General features: G+C 42.1%; 2 protein-coding genes across 2 annotated transcripts; both read right to left on the reverse strand.

Moving 5' to 3' along the window:
- Window positions 1-262: 262 nt before the first annotated feature.
- Window positions 263-6259, reverse strand: LOC141004066 (uncharacterized). Its single transcript, XM_073475561.1, has 11 exons — window positions 6092-6259; window positions 5375-5569; window positions 4817-5001; window positions 4614-4726; window positions 4381-4520; window positions 3832-3920; window positions 3258-3604; window positions 1505-2453; window positions 1301-1394; window positions 1068-1221; window positions 263-381 (listed from the first exon to the last, which is right to left on the reverse strand). Exons 1-11 carry the CDS (start codon window positions 6257-6259, stop codon window positions 263-265), a joined length of 2553 nt encoding a protein of 850 aa, XP_073331662.1.
- Window positions 6260-7823: 1564 nt separating this feature from the next.
- txk (TXK tyrosine kinase) lies at window positions 7824-17481 on the reverse strand. The gene is made up of 16 exons (XM_073475068.1): window positions 16984-17481; window positions 12855-12903; window positions 12613-12694; window positions 12367-12492; window positions 11729-11793; window positions 11451-11510; window positions 11215-11269; window positions 10951-11030; window positions 10734-10861; window positions 10566-10640; window positions 9788-9959; window positions 9478-9694; window positions 8801-8865; window positions 8479-8597; window positions 8186-8343; window positions 7824-8004 (listed from the first exon to the last, which is right to left on the reverse strand). Exons 1-16 carry the CDS (start codon window positions 16994-16996, stop codon window positions 7933-7935), a joined length of 1536 nt encoding a protein of 511 aa, XP_073331169.1. The 5' UTR covers window positions 16997-17481; the 3' UTR covers window positions 7824-7932.
- Window positions 17482-19672: the final 2191 nt, after the last annotated feature.

Here is a 19672-nt window from a genome sequence, read left to right on the forward strand (position 1 = left end):
AAAGATGCTCATAGATCATCATTTCATTCTTGTATTTACATCAGTATTGTTTTTAATATTTAACAAATAGTAATCATTAATGGAACATCTGGTTATTAAGAATAGCAACATGTAGCTAACGTTAAATACTTTTATGACATCAGCAAGAATGCAACACGTGTCTTTGATCTCAACACTGGTTATTTTGACATGTCAGTGTTGCTGACGTCAGTATGTTTATAGCATGAAAATTGAAGAAAAGGAGTCTGAAATGGGTTTTTTCTTAAGGTGAGTGTGAATCAGTACTGTTGTATCCGGGCTGCGGTGGTTCTGATGGAGGAACAGACGGAGCCAACTGGTTGTCTTTCCTTTGATCCTTAGAAGTTCCTTTGTTATGTTTACCTGAGAAAACAGTTATCACTTTATTTAGTTTTCCAACAGTTAGATTAAGAAGTCCAAGTATGAATGAATATTTAGTGTATAGTGATAACTACAAACAATCCTTTTAAACACTGACCACAAAATCCACGATAAGTTACGAGTTCTTTACCTCTTCCTTGAATTTCTCTTCATTTTTCTTATGTTGCAGCTAATAGCTAACATGTATGTAGTCCATGCATTGGATACGAATAAAAAAGTAGGCACTATTTTTATTCAGAGGAAGAGTTTAGTTTGATGCACAGACACTGAGGCAATTTTCCTCAGTGTCTTCCAAGAAACTATGTTTGTCATTGAAATGTTTTGGGGGGTTTTGTCTTTTTTCTTGACAGATTTTTGGTATTTTCAAACCCTTGTTCATCCAAATGGGGTGGTACAGTTAAGGGAGGGGAATATTATTAAGGTTAGTATGAAGTCTTTGGCAGCTTGAGTGACGATTGTTGATAATAATGTTTAAGGGCAAGTTTCTTGGCGTAACAACAAAATGGGAGGAAAAACGGGAGAAACCTGAGAAAACGGAGGTGTTGGCAGGTATAATGTTACCAGAAGGAGACTCTTGATTGGTCGAGACGAGGCCTGCAACATAAGTGGGGTGTAATGTGTTTTCTTTGCAAGTATGATGGCCTGTATGAATAGTACTGTGTGCGTACCTTCTCTTCCTCTGAGTTCTGGCAGCACCGAGCTTCTCAGATCCGGGAAGTGGACGTCCGACTTCCTTTTGGTCACTGTCATGCCATCGCTGTTACCATGGTTACAGCGGTCGGACAGGAAGGAACGCTCGCGGATCAGACTCTTCTCCGACACCTGAAAGAGGGAGAGTGGTAACTTTGAATGAGCACATTCTCCATTACGGCTCTGTCGTATCTCAAACAAACAGGGTTACCTGTGCAGTGAATGATCCTGTCATGCAACTGGACAGAGACTGTTGGGCCAGTCGACCATTAATGCAACCATGATGCCTCGGTTTGTCTACACACCTGTGATACACAAACATAAACGCATTCTACCAGGTGTTGAACTACACATTATTTGATCACCAATATAAATTGAATCAAAAGTACTCATTGTGTGCGTTGTGAGAACTTACCAAAAGCTGTGGGTCCCAGGATGGAAGCTTGCCCCGAGGGTAAGGTGATCGATGGCGACTGGGCTGTCGGTGCTGACGACACAGAAGGACGGGATAAGGGGTGTGGAAGATAGAGGGAGGAGTAGAGGAGTCGAGGAAGGGGGAGGAGGAGGAGGTGGTGGAGAGGAATGGAGTTGACTTAAATCAAACCCGTTAATGTCTGCGGTGTTGTGAAATACAAAGCTTCTTGTCGAAGCCTTGTGGTCTGGAGTCGCTGTAGAAGTGAATGAAGTCGGTATATTTGTTGTGTTATTCCTGTCAGGGTTGCCTCCTTTCTTTTGTGCCTCTGTAGAAAATGTTGTTTTCTGAGTCATTGTTGCGGTGCTAAAAGATCCAAACTTTGCTTTCGGTTCTCCGATCAGAGATTTGCAGTGAGAGGAGTTTGAGGATTTCATCTTCGGTTCATCTTCACTGCTGTTGTTTTTTTTCTCAATATTTCTGCTTCTAGAAACCTTTGAGGTTTGATTTACCAAAGATTTGGTTGTTGCAATGATGGACATAGAAAGTGCAAAATCCTCTCTGTTCTCTTTATCTGAGACTTTCAAGGTTTTCGGGATAGTAGTCCCTACTGGTGTGCTGATTCTAAGGGTTGAGGTTCTGGATTCTGTGGTGATCTTGGGCTTGGAAGCACTCTGCTGACGGATGCTGCAGGGCTCAGGAGATTCAGATATCCCAGAGTGGTTTGCAGCTATTTTGGTCACCAGACTCATTTTCAAGCATCCAGGATCCTCCTTAATGTCCTTGTTTGAAGTATCCTGCTGATTTTTGATTGTGTCCGTTGGAAGGTCCCTGGAAGGCTTGTTGGGTACGCTTGTGTCATATGTGGGTTTAATATCTGAAGATGAGCCAGTTTGGTGGGTTCCTTTAGGTAGTGCTGTAGTGCTGTGGGCAGGACTGGCCTCTTTACAAACTGTGGAGGGGAGCTCTGAAAGATCTGAGGTAAGAGTCTTTGATGGGCTGGTGGACAAAGATGATTTTTTTTGGGTCACTTTTTGGCCAAAGTTTGAGGTAGTTTTGGATGGTTTGAGGTTTGAGGTTAAGACTTTTGGACATTCAGAGGTCCTTCTCGGTTCTGTGTCTTCGTTTGAATGACTGTTCTGACGTTCTGAAGTAGTGTTTGTCTTGCACTGCTTGGTGACAGAAGGGATAATTGAGGCGGCTTCCTCTGTGTGGTCACTGCTCAATGGATGAGACGCTTTCAGTTTCAAGCCTGTTGCACAAATGTCTGTTGCAGCACCTTCAGGGTATTCTGTAGAGGATATTTTACCAATATTCTGTGTTGAATTGGTGCTTCCAGGATCAATGGTTGATTTCAAAGAAGCTTTTCGAGATGGACTCTCATTCGGATGGTCAGTGGTTGAGCTTTTAGACAATTTGGGAACTTTTGTGTTCGAGTTGATCCAGCTCTTGCCAAAGTCTTGACTTGGCTCAGATTTAGATCTCCACATCTCCATCACACATTTCTCAGTCCTACTCGACACATTTTTGTCGGAGCAACTAGAATGCAAGCCAGTTGAATCTCTGTCTTTTGTATCCATATTTTTCGAATGGCACTTTCTTGGCTCTGGAGAAGCAACTTTCCCATTTTTAGGTTTAGCTACTCGATCTGTCACAGTCTTGGAAGCCTCCAGTGAATCAGAAGTAAGAGCTTTAGTAAGTTTAGAAATATCAGGTTCCTTTCTGAGCTCTGCACCAATGGCTTTTCCCGGTTTACTTCTCATTGCCACAGTCGTTTTTGATGCATTATTGATAATCTTGGCGCCTAATGTTTTGGTCTGCTTGATGGTCAAAGGTTCTGAGGTACTCCCAATGGTTTTGGGAGTCTTTAAAGGTTGCTTGCCTTTTGATTTCTGTATTTTTTCCACTCCACTCTCCTTGTCTCGCTTCTCCTTTTCCTTGTTGACTTTCACATCCATGTCCTCTGATTGTTTCTTGTCTTTGCCTCTCCGGTTCTTGTCATCCCCTTCATCCTTTTCCCGTCTTGGGGTTTTGGCTATTTTGGGAAGGGTGGAGTTTTCTCTGTGGTCTTTTTGGATCTTAGCATTCAGCTCATCCAAAACCCTGTTTAGATACATAGATGGATAGATGCAGCAGGTCAGTAACTTGATTTCGGACTACACAATAGTCAGTTGGTTCATGGTTGGATTCCTTTACATTTAGAGTCATACCCCACTGGGAGACTAGTTAATTTAGCTAAAAACCAGGATACATTCAAGTTCAAGTTCATGCAATAGGTTCTGGAGGATGCATCTATGGTATTGGTTATTCAACTGCATACACACAAATACCTGATGTGGAATGAGTCTTGTGTGAACAGAGGATGCTCTAACAGTTCTGAACACTGAGCTCGTTTTTCTGGATCCATCTGGAGACAACTCTGAAAGAGACAACACAAAGCTAATACTGATGTCTAACGTAGGATCTGAAAGTGAATAGAAACGGAAAAAATGCAGATAAGGTGGCTGAGTTTTGGTGCCTGTATTAAAAGCTGCTGATCCTCCAATGGCTGCTCGATGTTAACGCCAAAGACAAAGATTCACAGTTTCTCAAACTCTATATACGTATCCCCAAGACATTCAGCTCTCAGGAAGTGGTTTCTCACTTACAGTTAGATGAAGAGAAACAAAAAGGGGAACACACCGCTGTGGTGGTGCACCAAATCTGTGTTAGCGTTTTCAAAATCCCTGTCTCTACAAGAACAACCTCTGAGCTAGCAAACTACACGCTGAAAATAACAAGTTACCCTTACATGGTTGCTGCATGGTTGTGCAGATAGGTCTCACTATGTTTGACTTTTGTATTGTGACATTTAAGTCAATAAACAAACTAAACAGTACCTGTGCCAGGTCCAGGGCGGTGGTGGGAACTGTAGGGAAGCGCTGCTCCAGTGGGACTCTGCCAGAACATTCGGGCAGTCTGACTCCAGAAAACACAGGATTCCTGTAGAACAACTCCTGGTGATGAGCTGTCAGGTTACCTACCACAGAAAGAAGGGAGAACTCACAGAACGCAATTGTGTTGAGGAGATTTTGCATATTTTTATCTCACAGATGTTTGTATGTGTGCATACCGAAGCACCTGACGATGTGATAAATCTGGTCGAGGTCGGAGTCTCCGGGAAACAGAGGTTGACCTGTTAACATCTCTATTAACAGACAACCAACCGCCCACACATCTACAGGTCTACAAACACAGACAGACACACACCTGTTAACATTTCGCCAACAGATAATCTACACTCACACATCCTCAGGTGTACATGCAGACACTTACTTGCCATACTTGGTGTCTCCCACCAGCAATTCAGGGGCTCTGTACCACCGAGTGGCCACATAGTCAGTATAGACGCCCCCCTCAGAGGACGATGTCATGGTCCGGGCAAAGCCGAAGTCGCACATCTTAACCACGCCCCCCTGAGAGATGAGTATGTTCTCTGGTTTGATGTCACGGTGGATGACCTTGGAAGGAAAGAAGGGGTAACGATGCCGGAGCATGTTTTGATCCTTCCTCTGGCAGCCCTAGAGGAGGCCGTCAGCGCTTCGAGAAGACATGGTTCATCAGAAATCACTCTGACTGAGCTTGTGTTTAGATAACTCCGGCTGGCTAATCATATCTGCTCAGCTAAGTATCACTTCAGTACTGAATCAGTTAACTGGACTTACTTAACTTTCTTGAAACTTGCTTGAGTTGAAACACAGCACTTAGGGATACTAAGACCTGGATGACTGGAGAATCTTCACCGGCATTCAGCAAAGTATCACCTTCTGATTAGCTCACTAGCTAATGTTGATTTTAAGGAAACCTCTTGTGCTTTCACACCAACACACTCACATGTTGCTGGTGGCAGAAGGCCGCAGCCCTCAGGATCTGGTACAGGTACTGCCTGCTGGTGTTCAGGTCCAGTCCGTTCGGGTTTTGCTCCAAATCATCCAGAAGTGTTCGCTCAACGAACTCGAACACCAGATACCAGCGGCGACGACGCTTCCACACTTCTAGAAGGTTCACCAGGTTGTCATGACGCAGTTGCTTAATGTTTAAAAAGATGAGAAGTTTGAGAATTTGAGGTTTGACGTGGTTTCTCTTGTGATGGGAACAGAACAGGAAAAACATCCATCCAACATTACTTTAAAGGTTGTGGGCGGCATTTCACACTGTTTATTCACATTCTTCTGATAATTTAAGTTCAGTTTTTCAATATTTTTAGCAAAAATTATAGTCTTGTCTCACAAATTGCAGTTCCTCTGAGGCCTTGATAATCAAACACACCGTTACTTTGCCAGAAGAAGCTTGATTGTACAGTGAAAGTCTAATTTTCTTGATGTATTTGTCTGTCCTGTTTTAAGATACTGACATATTAAAGACAGACTACAGTAATAAACCAGACATCGTGTCTCCTCTTCCACCGTTTCCTCTGCTGTCATGTTTTAAAGCAGCTGTGAGAATATGACCCTGAGTTGTTTAGACTTTGTCTTATGATTGACAGGCTGCTTTTGTGTTTCCCTTCACTCAGGTTTCCCGCTCGACATTCACTGATTGATTGACAGGTACCCTCAGCAGCTTGATCTCCCTCAGGGCGATCTTCTTCACCGTCTTGTCGTCATCCGAGTCCATGAACTTCTTGATGGCGACGAGGCGGCCGGAGTCTCTGTGACGGCACTTCAACACGGTGCCGTAACTGCCCTCCCCGACCAGGCCGAGAGACTCGTACCGCTCCATTAGCCGCTAAACACAAGAGGGCAAGAAATGTATACACACATAACTAAAATACAGAAGAGGGTTAGGGCCACTGTTTTTTTTGTCTTTTACAGTGACCCTACTCTTCTTCTGTACCAGTATCACGTTACATACAATATTTTGTTGTTAACATTTTAGTGTCTACTGTACACAATAACTTTGATCTGACCATCACCTGAATCAACACAGCTTTTAGAAAGTGAACAGAGAAATGAAGATATATTACAAAAGAGATGACAGGGAAGAAAAGATAATTTAAAGTAACAGGCATGTTAGAAAGAAGCATATAGACTTTAAAACTAAACAATAAAATAAAAAAGATATAATGACAGATAAGCAGAAGAATCTAAAAGGAAAAAGGAGTATTGTAAGAAATTAAAATACAAAAGTGAAGGAGACATTTTTTTCTTTGAGTACATTTTCCTGAGTAAGTAACCAGGACTTCTACTTGTAACAGAGTATTTTTCACAGTGTCACTGGAGATCACAAAGGTTGTCGTGGTGTTGGGTATTATCAGAAATATTACAGAGACACAACAGGACACAAACAACAACTTGCTGCAGTAATGAAAGTTTACAGACACACACACACACACACAGACACACACACAGACACACACTAACCTTGCAGGGAATTCCTTTATCGTTTAAATCGGTGAGCTTCCATCAGCGTAAACACTGGAGTAACGTTTCGTGTGTGTGTATGTGTGTCACTGGAGAAGACAACTTGAGTCTGTGTGTGTGTGTGAGTGAATGTGTGTGTGTGTGTGTTGCCACGGTAACGCCCCCCGCCACGCTCCAGGCAGACGGTTACGTCAGCGCGTCCTTCAACGTGACGTGACACCGTGGAAAGTGAAGTTCAGAGGAGTTTAAGAGCATTTCACATTATAACATCTGAATATTTGACACTTGAGATGGTTGTTGCAGCAATAAGATGACTTCTCCTGATGTTTTTAGGAACTTTTTCGTACAATTCTGTGTTTTCATTTTTATTTTTAACAATCATCACACCTGTAGGCTTCTGTTTTCTCTTCTGTTGTTTACATTGAGTAGTTTTCTAAAGCAGGATGAGGCTGTTAATCACAGACTGAAGACTCTGTGACTAACAGCTGTGTTTAGGTCTCATCCTGTGTGTTATTATTATTTATATCCTAAATAATAATCAAAACTTAACAGAGACATGTAGTTTTCTCCACAGTGATGACTGAAATGCTGAAATATCAGCCTATTGAGCTACAGGAGGTAAAACTGACAGCTCTCTACCACCTCCTGCTGTCATTTCTAAAGCACTACACTTTTAATGACAGTCACGTTTAACAACAGTGCATTTGCTTGATTTGTCCATTATTCTGTTTCAGATGTGCAAAATTAGTTTCATGACGCAAAGGAAAGACACATAGTAACAAGTGATTTTTAACATATAGCGTATGTCCATAAAGAACATGATCTTTTTAATATTTTTTACATATTTACATGTTTTTTAAGGTAAAAATCACACGATGGATTAAAATTCATTCGACCAAATCATCACTAAAAGGCAGAGAAGCATCTGTCAAAAGGTTTTAATGAAAAAATAGTTATTTACAATAAAAATACAGTCTGTACATTCATGATAACAGTTTGAAAAACAGCAATATAATACTGAATATGTGTGAGTTAATCCGGGTTTTCGGCCAGTTTTCTGATTTCCTCCAGAAGCTCTGAGAAAGTCGGCCGACCTTGAGGCCTCTACACCACCACCACCACCGAAGAAGAAGAGGAAGAGGAAGAGGAGAAGGGTTTGAGGAGAAAGGGAGAAAAAGGAAATAGATGCAGTCGTTAATAAAAGGTGTGATCATCAACTCAACTTAATTAAAGTGGACTTAACTAATGTCAGGGTGAACAAATGACTGAGTGGTTCGGCGAGTACCTCGTGCCAGCAGCGGTACATGATGGCGTAGAGCGGCTGCGAGGCGTGGTGCGGTCGGTACAGCCGGACTCCTCTGGTGATGTCATTAACCACGTCCAAGTTGGTGCAGTTCTCAAACGGAGTCCGACCCTCCGAGTAGATCTCCCACATCACAACACCTGCAAACTCAAACCATCCACAGATCAGACAGAGCACTGCGAGTCCTGCTGCCATTATTACTGATACTCGTATTTCTACTCCTGTCAGCACGAGTTAGAGCGAGTGGACGGTGACGTGAATCTGTGGTTCCTCACCAAACGACCAGACGTCAGACTTGCTGCTGTATTTACTGTAGTGGAGAACTTCAGGAGGCGACCACTTCACTGGGAACTTGGCACCACTCGAACTGATGTACTGGTTGTCCAGAACGTACCTGCAAACATGAACAGAGTCAGAACTGAAACACGATACACTGTTTACAATTAGCCCAAGCTAAGCTAACGAGCTACTGGCCCTGGATTCAAATTTAGCAGACAAACATGAGTATGGTGTTGATCTCATCTGCCAGAAGTGAATGATGTCATTTCTGAAAATGTCAAACGTATCCTTCGAAACGTGAGTTAATGTTTTATGTACCTGGTCATCCCAAAGTCGCTGACCTTCACCACGTTGTGCTCGTTAACCAGACAGTTCCTCGCTGCCTGGAGGAGACACAAATAACCAGAAACTTCAGACAAATAACCAGAAACCTCAGACAAATATGCACCTGGACCAGTTTGCCCAGCAGGCTGTGTGAGAGAAATGTCACTGGTGGAGTGTAAGTAGATTTACTCAAGTACTTTAGTCCAAAAAGTACACTTAATTAGACAAATAATCTTAAATTTAACACAAGAAATAATGTGAATTCTACTACAGCCAAGGGCTACAGAGCTTAGAGCCACTCTGCTACTAATCCTGGCAAGTTAGCTTTTAGCAGGACTACAATAACTGTTTTGACCTTTTTCTCCATTATGGTTTCAGGTTTAGTTAATATCTCATATATGTGGTAAAACATTTACAATATTGGATTGTAACTAAGTACATTTACTCAAAAAAGTACATCTCTGAAGCAAATATTTGTTTATTTTTCGCCATCTTTAGTTACTTTTCAGATTAGTACTTTTCATCCACTTCCTGGCCAGTGAAAACCATGAATCTCCAAATCTGGTGATTCTGAATTTAAGTTTTTCTGATAAACTCTCCTCCTTCTTAAGATCAATAAACCTTCTTGGATTAGCTGTAAAATTCATCGCCTCACAGCTGAAAACACTCACCAGGTCTCTGTGGATGAAGCTGTGGGCCTCCAGGTACTCCATCCCCTCACAGACGTCCTGGCACATGGACAGAAGCCACGCCTCCTTCAGAGTCCCGCCCCGCTGCCGCAGGAAGTTCAGCAGGCAGCCGTTCTCCATGAACTCGGCCACGATCAGCAGAGGGCGCTGCTGCAAGCAAACGCCGTACAGCTGCACCAGCTTAGGGTGGCACAGCCTCCTGGGAAACACAACAAACAAACAAGGTTTCACTTCCTCGTCTCTGTTCCCTCGTCTCCGTCTGTCCGCATCTGAACCTCCCCCCCCTCCTTACATCATGACCTTGGCCTCCTCGATGAAGTCCTCCTCGTACATGGCTCCCTCTCTGATGGCCTTGATGGCCACCCTCTGCTCGGCCCTCCACTTGCCGAGCCTCACCAGACCGAACTGACCGCTGCCCAGCTCCTTCATGAAGGTCAACTCGCTGGGGTTGATCTCCCACTTCTCTGCAGGGAGGGAAACAGAAGGAAGAAGAGAAAAGAGGAAGGGAGAAACAGCACAGACACAAGAGAGAAACACATGTGATGCTGCTTTCCAGAAACTGTGAACTCAAAAACATCCTACTAGAATAAATCCAATGTAGACAAACAAGCAACTTAAGTATAGTGTCATTTCAATAGCAAGGCAGGATCTGGCACAAATTAAGCCCTCTTTGGTCAACCTTTGTTTCTATATGTGCTCTATAAATAAACTTAACTTCCATACAGTGTTTTTTTAACAATATACTTCTATGATTAAAGAGGCAGCTCTCAGTATTTTAAACTAAAAAGATAAACCTGACAGGACAGAGGAACAAGCTTCTGATGGAGCTCGGGATTCCTCAGGGAAGATGGATGTTTTTTGTTGGGAAGCACTTATTGTTTCTGCTCCTGGAGGATCTCTGCAGTACTGTAACTAATCATTTCCTCATTAAAGATGTTTTATTTTGCCCACAACCAAATTAGCCTCTTTCAACTCTTTTAGCATCACATCATATATTACAACAGGGCTGCACAACTTGGAAATCTTGGACAAAACTGACAATACAATATATATATATAGTATTTATTCACCTGAGCTGAATCCAGCTGTGGCAGGTACACACCTTCCCATCGGTCCCACTGCGTACCTCAACCTGGTCACCAGACCTGCACATACACACCAAACCAGATGAAATGAAGCTCTACATGTGGCCCTGGTGTCTGGATGGTAGCGCCCACACACAGTGTAAACTCATGTACCTGCTGCGTTGTGTTCATGGTAGTGTATGACGTCAGGTATGGAGTTGAAGGTGTGTTTCTCAGCGAGGAAGAACTGCCCGGTGTCACTTATTTTGATCTGGTAATGCCTGATGTCCCCATTAGGAGTGCTGACATACAAAAGACAGAAAGATATATATGTAAAGATTTATTACATGTGAATTTGTGGCGTGTCTGTCTCAGCTGTGATGTGAAGCACCTTGATGTTTTGGTGTAGACAGAGACGGTGTAGACTCCTTTCTGACTGGACTCTCGCACCACGAAACCTCCCTCTTTGTCCTGGAAACAACCACAAATACTTTCACTTCACCAAAAAAACACCTAAAGAAGCTCCAACCAGTGTCAGTGAAGAGAGTAAGACATCTCAGAGACTCTTCAACACTCATCGCTGCTGAAACTCAGTTAGATATCTATGTCCCTGCATGACACATTCACACAGGTAGACAGGTAGACGGGTGTATACCTCCTGTCTCAGCAGCTGCTCTGCTTCTGTCCTGGTGATGTTCTTGCAGTACCACCTCCAGAAAGACAAAGGAAACATGATTACTGGTTTAATTTTTGCCTTTTGGTCATTAAAAAGACTTATTTTAGGATGTTATTGCAGTTGTTGAACACTTTTGATGTTTCAGTTTTCTACAATGACATCATAGATAAACAAACGAACATTAAAAGTAATAAACTGCAGCAGAAAAAACTCACGAGTTTGCCTCGATCTTGTTCTTCTCTGTCACGTAGTTACTGGGGATGAAGCCTTTATTCCTGATGGAAACGAGGAGAAATGAAACGTGAGTCTAACGGCGGCCATTTTACAACGTCTTCAGACTCGAGGTGTAGCGCTCGCCCCGTTCACCCTCTTGGTTAGGCATGTTAGCAAACCAAAGTGTTGCATGAGTTAAATATTTGACCTGAAGGTGGCGCTAGATGGAAAGTCAGACATATTTCATGACAGTGAATCCAGTTTTTTGAAGTAAACGTACCCGTGTTTGTCCTGCGCTCTCCACCACAGCTGGTCCTGTTTGTGGAGGATGATGTACTCTTCTCCCTGTGGACACGACACTCTGCATCACCACACGTCTACTGCTTCATCTCAGTGTTTGTGTCTGAGCACTAGAGTACTACAGTACTACTATTAAATGTACTTAAGTATCAAAATTAAAAGTGAATTATAACATATTTGTCTAATGCAGCATGTAATCTGCAAAGTAACTAAAGTAAAAGGACCCAAAAGTCTTAAAGTATCTGATGTTAAATGTACTTAAGTATCAAAAGTACAAGTAAAAGCAACTGATACATATATTTACATGTATGTATACACTGAATACTATGACTGATGATCAGAATCAGTGTTTTTTATGATTGTTGATGAATTATTTAATTTAAAAATGTTCCCCTTTGGCTCTGATGCAGCATGTAATCTGTAAAGTAACTAAAGTAATCAAATAAATGTGGTGGAGTAAAAAGCATGATATTTGTGATAAGATAAGTATAAAGCAACATAAAATTGAAATACTCCAGTCAAGTACAAGTACCTCAAAACTGTACTTAACCAGGTGTACTTAGTTACTTTCCATCACTGGTTTCTGGTGTGTACGTGTGTGTGTGTTTGTGTGTGTACCTGTTTGAGTGTGAGGTCAGTGTCCTCCTTGGCGGTGAAGTCGTACATGGCGACGACACTTAACAACCCTTCACCTTCACCGTCCTCAGGAGGAGGGAGGGGGAGCTTCCTCCTCGACCTGTCCACCTGAGAGAGAGAGAGAGAGAGAGAGAGAGAGAGAGGAGTTACACACACTCACAATCACACACACACACACACACACACACACACACACACACACACACACACACACACACACACTCTTACCCGACAGGCTTGTCCCGGGTATCGTCTGCTCTGGAAACACAGCGAGGTGCTTCCCTCCAGCTCCATGCGGGTGCTGAACTCCCTGAAATCAATCAATCAATTCTGAGCTTTTAAAGGACCATACCGATGTTTTCACGAGTTTTACTTCATTTTATAAAAACAGGTAGATTAGTAGCAACTATTTTCCAAAATAAACAATAAACAGTTTTTATTTTTGTCCAATTTGAGATGTGAAGCTGTACCTGGTCTGAACTGCACAGCAGCAGCAGAAGAGGGAGTGGCTGGAGTGATCTGGAGGAGGAGACAGAAGAAGGTTTATTCACATACACCATCATATAAACCACGATGAAACCAGACTGATGCTCACATGTCGTTTTGTTTTGGTCGTTAGTGTCGCTGAGGTTTTAACAAGTTCAATTTGAGACTTTTTAAGATCATTATGAGCACAATTAAATACTATTTTCCTGTTCATACTGGCAAAACAACAAGAGTGTTGAGTGGGTCAGTCAAGGCCGGACTTTAACAACGCTTTCAATGCAGACAGTACGGCTTAAGTTTTGCATTTATCACCAGCTTTCATCCAAAACGCATCTACAGATCAAAACAAACAGACATTTTCTACATTTGTTTGAGCACACATCGGTTTTAAATATGCCAGGGAGTCGTTGTCTTCTGTCTCTGGGACGAACGGGACACGATGGAGCTGTTAGATGAAGACCTGCAGGTCACAGGCTGCACACCTCCAACTTCTCAGTGAAGAAACCAACTCCTTTCACCTCATTAACATTATCAGGTTCTCTGTTATGACCGAGTTTAAATCCGAAGTACTGCCACAATTAAGTCTTGATTTTTTAAAAAGCATAATGACGGTGGGCAAGTAATAATCGGTGTAAGCCCGACCACCGTGTGACACCGGGGTCACCCACAGCATGTGTTCAGAAACTGTGTCTTCAAACGAGCCATCAGGACTTCTGTAAGGCTGTGATGTCACCGTGGTGTTTACTCCTCCTGAAGGTTTGGCCTCTGTGTGAGATGGAGCGCAGGATCATTTGTGTTTTTGTTTGTGCCCCAAACAACCAGATCACTCCCCTGTACATGAGCATTATTAATTAAGCTAGTGAGCAACAGCCATGCACCGAGGCCAGGCGTATCCGTGTGTTTGAATTCAGGTCGAAGCCACAGAATCTGTTGTGACTCCGGGTGTTTGTTTCATTTTTAAATAGACACGAAAAATAAGTATGAACCCTAAAATAAACATAATATGGAACCTTTAAAGGCCAAAATTGAGATGATTGGATGTTGGAGGCAGTAACCCTGTTGATTGATTAACAGGGATTTAGCGTACTGCTAAATAAATAGGGCGGCTTTCTCCCACAGTCTCTGAGAGTGTGTCAGTTTTTAGTTAAACTCTCTCTCTTTGTGGTTTTGAGTGGGAGGTCTTTGTCAGGAAGTACAGTTTCCTTTTCTACAGAACTAACACACTCTTTATCTCTCTGTAAGTGTGTGTGTGTGTGTGTGTGTTCAATGTGGGCGAATGAACAGCGAGCTGTGTGTGGGTAATTTTCTCACCATTTGTCATGTATGTGTTCCTGAGCTGAAGAACAACTCATCTACGACCACAACAACGATGCCGGTCATGTGATTTAAAGGTGACTGTCAAAATAAAAGCAGCCCTCCAGATCCCGTCACGACGAGTCGATGCCATGAGGAGCGATGAACTCTTCTGGTGGTTTGTGGTGAACCAACATCCCATCGATACACTTTCTCTAATGTTTCTGTAACCGAGAAGTTCCTTCCTCCACAGGCTGACTGAAAAACTCACAATTTGGGTTTTTGGAGACTGAAGACAAACGTTTCAACTTCATAACACTGGATGTGTTTCACATGAGAATCACAACAAAACAGAGATTTACACGTCTTTTTAGGCTTAGTCCAGTGGTGAAAAGTATAATTTTAAGGTACTTGTACTTAATTTTCACGTAAAAAATACAGAATATGATGCGCTATGTATTTTTTAATTGAGCTGAATTTCTATAGCATACCACACGATTGATTTATTGACCCTAAAGATGGAGGATATTTGATCTTGGGGGGCTTTTAGGGGACATAAACAGAAGTATATGTTGCTGTGGATTCATTGAGTGATGCTGTGGGCTACAACTTGAGCCCCAGTTGTTTAAGCTTATATTTGTTTACACTTTGGCACATTTGCAGGATTAAAATATGCCGAATTATCTATGAGCAGTTCCTGTTTGCAGTGTAATCATGGATGTACAGACAAGTATGACTGGATTACTGTGATACTGAAGAAAACCTAAAAACTGCATGTTTCTAAGGCAAGTTCTGCAGATATGTTGCATCTTTTTTGTCCGTTTCTGAAAACATTTTGGAAGGATTGGATTGAAATTTGGTGCGAACATTCATGATCCTCTCAAGATGAGTTTAATCCGTCCAAAACTTTAGTTTGTCACCAAATATTGTGCAAAAATAAAGACATTCCCATCAGCCTCAAGTGTACTTCACTTTAGCTTGCAAATTATGTGAATGCTAGCATGCTAAGATGCTAAACAAACATTGTAAATATCATATCATACATGCTTAGCATTACCATGTTAGCATCGACACTGTGAGCAAGTTGCAAGGTTAGTTTAGCTAATTTAGCTAAGTGCCTAGGTAGCCTACAGTATCCAACCGACAAAGGCAATGAGTACTAGCCACTGCTAAACAACTGAAGTAGATGGAGACTTGATTTAAAACGGAAAAAACAACCTAAATAACATAAAATTGCTCCATACAGCTCGTCTGGAGTAGTCTCCAGAAGAGCCAAGATCCCAAATTGATTTGAAAAGTTGTGATTTATTATCTTTTTTAAGCTGAAAACTGTAGCTGCTAAGCTAAAAGCGTTAGCGCTCGCCCATCTGAAGTGGGTGCAAGAGCTCGACCGCACACAATCAAGAGTGTAAATAACGTCTTATCAGATCATCTTTGGTGGACTTTGATTAATGGATTACATTTTATGTTTGCTACTTCAGTTGTTTAGCAGAACACTGCAACTCTGTTTTGCTGTGAAGCTCCAGAAATGTTTTGTGAACTTTTCCTTTAACTCCGACTCCATCGTGATGATAAACACAAACTTTATTGCGAAGCTGAAAGAGCCTGTGTGGCTCCAAAAGGACGCTGTCGGCTTCCTGTCAGGGTAACTGTCCGTTTGTGCCGGAGAGAGAAACAGAAGTGAAACTCGACTTCATCTACTGACGGTTTCTATGAACTCGGCAGGTCAGAGGTGGCACTCTGCACACAGGTGTCTCTGCTTCTCTGGAGCTTTCAGCCTACGTTTCCACCTCTCTGCATGCCAGAACCGTGAAATGAAATCAAAAGAATAGACGAGTCGAGTGAGTCTGAAATGACTAATGTCTAATTTTTCTGATCTTACAGTTTTAGAAGCAAACACAGACACTAAATTAAGTTTCAACTCAAGATTTAGCTGCTGACAGTTTTAGACTAGGTTCATCCTTCTCCTTCAACTTCTCCTTTGACTCAGTAGATTCACAGCAGTTCATTCATGATTTTCACACCTTGAATAAGCTAAAAATCAGGTTCCTTCACCAGATTTGATGAATGTGTTTTGTTTTTTTTACTTTTTCTTCTCTGTATCCTGCTGCGGTTTCAAAAAGAAAGACAGTTATGTTTCTTCTCACGCCCTCCTTGTCCTAACTACGATGCCATACAAAACTCCATAAACAAATCTGTCAATTTAGCGCCCTGCTGCTAACATGCCAACAGTCACACTTTGTAAAACCTTCTTTAAACTGTCAAAGTGGTCCAGGGAGTGATCCACCAAAAGTCTTTTATTTTGAAAGAACTAAATGGCACTTACCACGGTGTCATGAAGCTTTTTTGCTAACAGAGATCATTTCACATCATCAGCCCAGTTTACAAGAACAAGATATTATCTCGTGCTGAAAGTGTTGACTGTGTAGATTTGTTGAATGTGTGTGCAGTTTTTGTTTCATGTATCCTGCGGCTGTTTCAAAAGGAGGAAAGTTACGTTTCTTCTCACGACCTCACCACACAAGACTCCTTTAAACAAACCTGTCAATTTAGCGCTCTGTTGCTAACATGCTAACAGTCACACTTTGTAAAAACCTTCTTTAAAACAGTCAAAGTGGTCCTGTGAGTACGACACAGATGTGATCCAACAACAGGCTTTTATTTTGAAAGACTAGCCAACTTCACAAGTTTCAGGTATTGTCTCTGTGAGAGTTTTAAATGTGTAGATTTCATTTATGTGTTTGTTAAACTCTCTTCTGTATATACAGAATATATACATAGTGAATCATTAGGAGTTTAATGTGCAGCACAGGAACTTACTTGACTGAATCATGATCGACCGTCTTTACGAATCTTCTTCTTCTCTTCCTCCCTCCTCCTCCTCCTCCTCTCCTTCTTCTATCTCTTCTTCAGCTCCAGCTTTTCGTCTTCAGCTCGAGTTTTTTAAGGTCAGCGATGATTTTCTCTGAGATGTCGAGCACTTCAACGGGGCCGATATGATGCCACAGGTTAGGAAACCTTAAAATAGGTGATCGACAGAGACAGAAAGAGAGAGAGAGATGAAGAGAGAGATGAAGAGAGAGAGAAAGAAGTGGGTGGAGGAAGTCAAGGAGGTGAAGCGGTGAAGGCAACAAAGAGAGTGAAAAGACACGGAGAGAAGAAGAAGATAAATATTATTTCAAGTTTGTGTTTATCGGCTTCAGCCGCACAAATAAAGTTTGATTTAAAAACATTCAGTCGTTTCTACGTTCTGTGTTTACAGAGTGAACGAGAGATAAAGACGAAGAGATGGAGAGGAAGTGAAAGAATGACGTGAGTGAAACCACAGAGCATCCGTCTGAATAACTCCAGGAAGAGCACACACACACACACACACACACACGCACACACACACACATGCGCACACACACACACACACACCACACACATACGGTAAAACTTACAATGAAAAAAACAACATTTTTTAAAATGACTCCTTTAACAAACTTACAAGCTGACATGAACTTTAAAATATTAAATCCAATCTTTAATAAAAAACTCTTCTGATTTAAAAAAAAAAAAAAATCACATTCAGAGTAACTTTATTTAAACCACACAGTTCACAGCCATGCTAGCAGCTCAGTGAGGCTGTGTTTAGGCACAGTGGTGCCAGGCGCTACATGCTAACAACAGCAAGTTTGCACATTTTTGGGCCTAAAATACCTTTTTTGTCGGCACAAACACGACTGGAGATCCAAAATATCTCAGCCCCGTCTCCAGGATGTAATGTTGGCAGTTAACCTTTCTGCAAACCAGAGATACGTCCAATGTTGACATTTGTACCAAACGTGTCAGAAGTGCCAAACGGCCGACTGCAGTTCGAGTCACTCTTGAACAGTGGTCATTGGTTTGGCAGCCTTCTCGTCTGAGTGTAAACCACCATCCCCTCCACCTTTTGCAATGAAAAGAAGCAAATATACATGAAAGTGATATGACATGTTCAGATTTGCACGTATACCTGCTTTGCAGAAACATGAAACGCCAACATGTGATTGTGGCCACTCGGCTGGTTGTTGAGATATTTGATGTAAAACTTCAGATGATCACCAAAGTCAGTAGGTTTAATCCGCTGGGATCCACGAATGTCTGTACAAACTTTTGAGGAAATCGGAGAGAAGAAATAATCTGTATCTGTACTCAAAATGGGCGGGACTTACGACAACAAGTGGGTGGTGCTTAAATCAGCTGTGGGCGTGGCTAACTGGACATGAGCCTGAAACTAACCTGTGATCAGAAGTTGTTATATTTATAAATGATTAGAAAACAGCCTCAGGACTGAGCTTCAGATCAATGTTTCTAATCAAAAGAGGAAGAGGACTATTGACTTTTTCTTTTATAACTCAACTGAATAAACTTCAGCCAGCTACCCAACGAGAACGATGATGATGATGCCGACTTTAATGATCAGTGAGCTGTTAAAAACCAGAAGTTGGTCAAGACTGAACCCGCAGCACACACCGACTTTTATCATCGAACAAGGTGCAGGAAGTGGTTCAGGTACGCATGGTTGTAGGCTGGTACAGGAGCTGTGTTTGTTTCCAACCAGATTCAGCTGTTTAGTATCAGTCTACTGTGCACCTGAAGGCATCACGCAGGATTTACTGTCACCACTACTATAATATTAATAATAGTTGTGTCCCCACGGGAAGCTTCACGTCTCAGCAGGCTGATTTTCTAAGAAAAGAACTGAAACCAGCTTCAGACCTGGATTAAAGAAGTGATCTCCAGACATGTGATAAGTGTTGATAAAGTTCAGGACAGTCTTTTTCTATTTGGGCTGTTTTACAGGCTTCAGTCGTCACGTAACAACTCAGCTGATTATGATTAAACTTTCATGTAAAGCTTTCAGTTTCACGATGACACAAAAAACATTTGAGCTTCTACACATGAGAGAGAGAATAAATCATCCCCTCGTCATAACATGAACTTATTCTCCCACAATGTTCTCACTTTCTACAAAATGGCCCTGATTTCTGAGTGTCCCAAAATGTGCTCATATTCTCAAACTGTCCAAACATGACATATTCCAAGAAAGGGTTAATTTTTAAAGGCACAGTACGACACTTCTGCCACTAGAGGTCTCTCAGTCAAAATGAATGAAATGTAGCGTGATGACGTTGTGAAGTAGCGTGGGATCTTGGGAGTTGATGTCTTCATTGTTAGTACCACTGTTGCCAAGTTCCTGCGAAACAAGAGCTAAGAGCTGCTAGCTCGTTTAGGTTCGTACCGTTTAGCCAAGTATACACTGTACGATGTTAGCTTAGTCAGGCGTCGTTTGCCGTGCAGTGTACAGGAGCAGGTACCGATCGTCTGCTCCCGAACGTCCGTCGGATGCAGACTCTTGCACAGTTGAAGCAGAGTCAAGGGTCGATTCCCCTTTTTTTTCTCAATGCACCTGTGCGAAGTGGCAAACAGCATCTGAAAACGCCATGGCAACAGGACGATGTACAGAAAATATGGAGGCCAGATT

The sequence above is a fragment of the Pagrus major genome, chromosome 10 (assembly GCF_040436345.1).
Source record: "Pagrus major chromosome 10, Pma_NU_1.0".
Classification (NCBI taxonomy): Eukaryota; Metazoa; Chordata; class Actinopteri; order Spariformes; family Sparidae; genus Pagrus; species Pagrus major.

Bases quoted from the DNA above. Each gene is read 5' to 3' on its own strand.
- LOC141004066 (XM_073475561.1), bottom strand. From the start codon at position 6,259: ATGGAGCGGTACGAGTCTCTCGGCCTGGTCGGGGAGGGCAGTTACGGC. The intron at 5,002-5,374 runs GTGAGTGTGTTG...TTTCCTTCCAAG, and splicing joins CCTTCTGCCACCAGCAACAT to GTCATCCACCGTGACATCAA. The intron at 1,395-1,504 runs GTAAGTTCTCAC...TGTGTATCACAG, and splicing joins CCTGGGACCCACAGCTTTTG to GTGTGTAGACAAACCGAGGC.
- txk (XM_073475068.1), bottom strand. The intron at 11,270-11,450 runs GTGAGTTTTTTC...GTCTTTCTGGAG, and splicing joins AACAAGATCGAGGCAAACTC to GTGGTACTGCAAGAACATCA. The intron at 8,344-8,478 runs GTGAGGAACCAC...TTGAGTTTGCAG, and splicing joins GTCTGACGTCTGGTCGTTTG to GTGTTGTGATGTGGGAGATC.